The sequence below is a fragment of the Varanus komodoensis genome, unplaced genomic scaffold (assembly GCF_004798865.1).
Source record: "Varanus komodoensis strain SLA01 unplaced genomic scaffold, ASM479886v1 scaffold13_1, whole genome shotgun sequence".
Classification (NCBI taxonomy): Eukaryota; Metazoa; Chordata; class Lepidosauria; order Squamata; family Varanidae; genus Varanus; species Varanus komodoensis.
The window spans coordinates 1,570,767-1,577,055 of NW_025335408.1; the positions used below are offsets into that span (position 1 = coordinate 1,570,767).

Sequence of the window (6,289 nt, forward strand, 5' to 3'; positions counted from 1 at the left end):
GGACTTGCGGACACAGAGATGCACACATGCAAACCATCATGCACCATAATGGGGCAAATAGAATTAGGTTGATTTACATTTTTAAAAATGGTACAGTATGAAGGTTAATTTTTATCTCTCCTAGGACTTTGGTCTTGAAATAGTTCATGTTTCTCTGCTGTTATTTCTAAAGAGATAGAAGACATCATTACAGATCTCCAACATTTCATTAAGCTTGGATCTTCAGTTCTGAGTCCATCATTTTGCTTTTGAACATAGAAAGCTGCCCTATACCACACTAGACCAGTAGCAGCTGGGTAGCAGAACACAGATTGGTAGCAGCTCTCCAGGGCTTCTGCCATCAGTCATTTTTTTACCCTGCTTGGTGATGCCAGGAATTCAACCTGGGGATATTTCCATGCAGATCATAGTTCTAGTACTGAGTTATGACACTTCCCTAAATACTTGTATCAACTATTTTGGCTTTGGTTGGGAACCATGAACAAGCTAGCTAAATTTGAATCTTGAATCTTTGAATAACTTCTTCAACCCATAGAATGAAGTTATGTTGACTGATACACCCTGGGACCTAGGAAGAAGGAATGGTTCAGCCTCATGATCACTCAGGTTGATGGTTTTTGACAACTGCTAGATTCACTATTGTGCATCAGCCTTACACTGTGGTGGTTCCTGCCATGCTTCTCAATACCCCTGTTTGAAATGAACTCTGTTACCCATTTTTAATTATCAAACTAAGAAATGGTTCGCATAGCTAATTTTTCCACATTATCAGCTAAGTTACTATGAAATAGCTTGTACAAGCAAAGAGCTGGCATTCTTCTCAGTTTGAGTAGGCTATGAAATAAGATAACAATGACTGAGTTGTACATTAATATAGGATATTAAAAATGTTCCTTTTGCCCAGCAAGGAACAACCCTTTACTTTGGTACCAACAGCTATCATCTCTGGCTGTTTTTTTAACCTACAGGTACACATTAGCAGCTCAGGATTTGGTAATGCGAGCCAGAGGAGTGCTGAAGGACAGAGGCTGGAGGATATCCAATGACAGGCTGGGCTCGGGAGATGACATTTCTGTCTACGTCATTCCTTTAATACATGGAAACAAACTGTTGTAAAACAGACACCAAACTGGTAACAGGGAAGGTGTGCTTTTTAGTAAAGATCTTTGGAAATGATAGGCTATCAGGAAATGAAAACAGTGCTTCTAACCAATATATTCTATTCTAACCTTGATTGGACTGGGTTATTTCTACCTGAAATATAGGGGCTGAATTGTACATGATTTAACGATACTGCTTAGGAGTTACAGCTTCCCTATGTTTACAGTTTTGGTGCATATCAGGACCAGAACTTTAATGCTGCTAGTGTATTAGTGATTTCTTTTTACTATCCCTCCTGGTGAGGACCCTATTGTAATCAGATAGAAGAATTTATCTTTCCAGTTTAATGTAGCCTGAAATGCCACTTGAGATGTGACTTGGGAAAACCATAGTTGAAACTGGTAAGGAAGCCATTACTCCCTTCCCTCAGACTTACCAGTATCAGCTGACTTTACTATAGAACAAGTTTAATTTATAAGGTATTAAGGTATTAAACCTGATATGACATTTAGTTGGTTGTTCTAAAACTGTTGATGCTTCTCAGTGGAAAACTTCTAGATTGTTTTATTTATGTACATGAATTCAAGCTTTTTGCTGTTTTACACCACCATAAAAATCTTGGAACTTCACAGGTCCTTTTCTCTGCTTTGGCACTGAAGCCAACTTTTTCTCTGGACTTTGTCCAGCACCTGCCTGAAAGAACAGGGGAACATTGGATGGGAAATGTGTTCTTGTGCTATAGTTTATCAAAATTTGTGTGTATATAACTATGATGTAGCAGACTGGGAGAATTCTTTAGAAAGATTTCCCTGAAAGTCAGAGTTTCTTTGGCACTAGATATTTTCTTTCATTGAATACTTCTGTTTCTTCTACATGTATCCTTGTTATGCATACTGTTTAATTCATTGTACTTGGTAATTTTTTTTTTTGTCGTTTGAGTTCATTTAATTAACTGATGCTTCTGTTTCAGAGCTCTCCTTCAGAACAGTAGTGTTTTATCTTTTCCTTCTAATCCTTCACTGATTCCCCTTTCAGATTATTCTTTTTACCGCTTCCTGTTTCTTGGCAGGTAGCAGTATGCCGAGATGGTAGAAAAAGGGCCAATGCAGAAAGACAAGATCCACTAGCTTCTTTCCTGTTCTCTATCACTCTGTACATTAATAGGTTCAGAGTACATTACAAGAAGCATTCCACCAAGACATGTACTCATGCAAGATAACTTACATTTATAAATATATAGAAGTCACTTCTTCTAGGATGGGATTTCTGAGAGTCTTTTTTTCCTTCCCAAAAGATAACTGTTTGATTGGTTATAGGTGATTATAAGTTTGGCTTCACAGGTATTATTGTCTTAGCAAAGAACTACAACACATACACAACTTTGCTTGTAGTAATTTGGCTGAGTAGGCTGATAGAAATAGTGGATTGCCGCTTTTGAATTATCTCAAAAGTGTTAAGTTATTCCTAAAGAAAAGCTACAGTATAACAAGAATGGTACATGCTTTCATTATCTTCTAGTACATGCTTTCATAATCTTCTCTATCTTGCTTGAAACAGCCTGAATATATACAATATATTGTATATTTCCAATGGAGCAGGCCTTCCATTTTCACTACTACACTAATTTTTTCATACCACCTTTGCATTAAGTTCAATGGTCTCTTTTAACATGTTACTCTTTCAACTTGTTTCATTCTGCAATTGAAGATAATTATTAGCCTTTGACATTCAGTATATTTGTGCAATAATGTTTTTTTCTGACAACAGAACATATGAGATTAAAATTTCTTTAAATCGTTTCATAGTTCACTTTTTGGTCAATCAGCAATACTTTTTAAATTTACTTTCAGTACACTACCTTGCTTGCTCATTATGATATATTCAGATCATCACATCACTTTCCTTAAAGAAATCTGGGATGTGGATATAGTATAGCATAGAACGGATTTCCACATATACATGTGAGCGTTTTTCGTTTAGGTAATATGTTAACCTGCATTATCATTAGCATTCAAACTCATTTTGTGCATCTTTATTGCATGTTTTTTCTTTTGTAGAATAATAATGTAGAATATTAGTTCAAAATGTAGTATGAACCCTGAAACACATTCAGTGCTGTTTCTTCATTCTGTTTGGTGATCATAGGAAGTGCACTTTTCCACAGGATATTTTCCTACGTCCTGTGCTGTAAGTGTAACACATACACAAAACACACACCCCTTTGATAATAAACCATCCCCCAGTGTCACTCAGACAGAGGATTTTTGTCAATGCAAAAACACTATTGATTGAATTTTCATTTTGCTCTACCGCAAACATATACTATATGTGAAAGCAGTCTTGACTGTAGTCCAGCAGTACAGCTGCATTTCAAAATGGATCACAAGGACCAATATGAGAAATTGGATACATTCAGCATATATTACTTAGACTGCTACTTTGATCAGAAGGATTAGAAAGACAGCACTGATACATTTAAATAGATCCCTTTCCAGTATTCTGTATGATTCCACATTACTTCATCCACAGTGAGTGGTATAATTGCAAATACTTCATAATTTGCATGATATGCAGTGGAAGATACATCTTTCCACTAGCAGTCTCTTCAGAAGTAGTAGTAGTAGAAATTACTGTTGTGTTTTATAAGGCTTAAATCAAAGTAGCAAACACAAAATAGATAAACCCACCGTTGCTGATGTTCAAATATATTCTTAGGATAAAGCCTGTTTTATAAAGCAATATATATAGAGTTTCCTGTTTTACGCCACCTAATTATGATTCAAAAATCATCCTAGCATCCCTTTTAAATGGCTTTGCCTAAGTAATATTATATTGACTACAGAGTATTTCTAGAGAGACCAAAGCCCGACTCAGGATTGATAAATAAAGAGATTTGAACTCCTTTGAATGAACTCAGAAATATATTCTGATTTATTCTGAAGTTTTTCTTTTTTTAATCTCCAGAAGGTGCAGTTAAGTCAAAGTTTTAATTGCTTAGAAGTCTTTTGGACTCACTATTTCTCTGTATAAAACATTTTTGATCTTGTTTGAAAGAATGATGCTTTTCAAACAGCCATGCACTTTCTAAATGAGCAGATTTTATAAGATCTTATGGCCAGGATCAAGACAGGCATGAGTAGCAGCTCCACTTCTTCTTAAAAGCTTCCTCCCAAAGTTGGGGGGGGGGGGCCCTAGAGAGAAACACCCTGTAAACCATTAAAGGGCTGTCCAAAACTTTTGCACCATCTCCTGTAGCATTGAGTGGTTTAGATCTCTTGTCATATGCAGTGACATGAAACGTATTAAGCTGTGACATGAAACATTTACTATGTCCACCAGAGAGCTATGCAAACTGTTTTCCAATTGAAGGGGTGTTTTTGTTTTTGGGAAGGCAAGTTCTGCTAGGATAGCTTAACTAAGCTTATGCTTCCATGACAAATATATATAATTGATTTTCTTACATGTACTGAAATCATTTTGATTAATTATAGGTCAGAATTTAGTATTATCAAAAAAGAATCATGGTTAAAAATACCAAGGTGCATACACAGTGTGTACCTTCATGGTGAAAGATTATTATATATTAAGGTTTCTTCAGTGTAGATGAGAAATTGTCTTTGGGCCACAATATATTTCAACAGTGTTAGTAACAGATCATTGATAGAACCTTTCCCAAAGACAATCAGGAAAGACTTGCATATTGGTCATCTCACATAAGACAGAATTGGAAAAGGCTTTAGGCAAATATAAATTAAGATAATATGGACAGGAAATTAATTAATCTTATGGAGCAGTTGAGATAAGTTGACAGTGTGATCAGTGTTCACTCTGAAATTTTAAAATCTATCAAGTTTGACCAAATAAACTAAGTAAAACTATAGAAATTGCACAGGGGAGACTTTGGTAGATCACTTGGCTCATCTACTGTATTTCCTCTGTCCCTTAATTTCAAAAATTCTGGAACAAGCTTGTAATAAGCATTCATCTTTTTATCATGGCTACAATTCCAGGCAAAGTACATGGAAAATTTAGATTTACAGATATGGTGTAAAATTTGTTTTGCCAAGATAATTAATAGAATTTGACTGATATTTGCAATTTCTTCCTAAACATAGCTATTATATCATTATTTTTATCAAACAATCTAAGAGCTTCATTTAATTATTCCCATAATGCCCATGAGAACAGATGCATGTTAAAATTTAAAACCAGGAACACAAGACAATTACAAGTGATCATAGCCAATAAGAAATTTCAAAACATTACAAGTCTTGTCAAAATGTGATGGGAACACTGCCTCTCTCTACATATTTTGATGTAAAATACTCTTTCTAGGTTTCTTCTCTGGGCTTTGATACTTGTCTTTCATGATAATACACTACATTCCTACCAACTCCATCTCATATCTCTTGCCCTTTCCATATGCTGTCTTGTGGTTTGCATTGTATTGTTGTGAGCTATTAAAAATTGCACTCTCTTTCATTCTCCTCAATTTGCATTTCTGTTGTATGAAGATGTGGATACGATGTAGACAGTGGCCAAATACCTCTTCATTCTGCCAAATTCTACCTACATTATACTTGAAGGAGGCTTTTTCCTGTCAACCTCCACTTTATTTTGATGTTCCATTGTATTTCAGTTTAATTCAGCAGCTGCCATTTTCTTCACTTCTTTGTTGGCACAGTGACTGTACTTAAGGAATGTATTTTCTGAGCTCAGCATTCCAAACAATGAAAAGTGTCTGTTGGATAAAAATGGTTTGGATCAATGTATTTAAGCGTTGTGACTGTGAAATGTCAAACTTTTTGTAATCTGAGAACAAAAAAATGTTTAGTAAAGGGATATATTTTATGTGTTTTGAAACTTTTCAGTGCAATGTAATAAAGAAGGAAGCTGGAATATGTATGCACAACTAAGTTTTAAAATGAAATTGTAAAAAATAAATATAAAAACTTATTTTGGCTCTTTATTTTGGGTGCTATTGCTGCGAGTTTCTTTTCAGGGACTGATTTCTGGTTAGCAAAAGCACTGAAGACTTCAACTGGCAATATTAAACTAAACAAGAACTTTCCAGTCCTTAAGTTTCTTCTGAGATGTCTGCAACTAAAGTATAATTCCAAAAATACTGTATCTTCTTTTTAATCCTTTTTTCTATCATTTTGTCAACTCCTTCTGTAATTGGGTTTAT

The 6,289-nt window shown here is 35.0% G+C and overlaps 1 protein-coding gene across 1 annotated transcript in view; it reads left to right on the forward strand.

Annotated features, from left to right (window-relative positions):
- PPM1H (protein phosphatase, Mg2+/Mn2+ dependent 1H) overlaps nt 1-6,070 on the forward strand; it is an 86,858-nt gene extending 80,788 nt beyond the window's left edge. Inside the window, exon 10 of the mRNA XM_044422943.1 lies at nt 969-6,070. Coding sequence (XP_044278878.1) covers nt 969-1,116 — 148 coding nt within the window. The 3' untranslated portion in view covers nt 1,117-6,070. The remainder of the gene's footprint in view (nt 1-968) is intronic.
- Nucleotides 6,071-6,289: the final 219 nt, after the last annotated feature.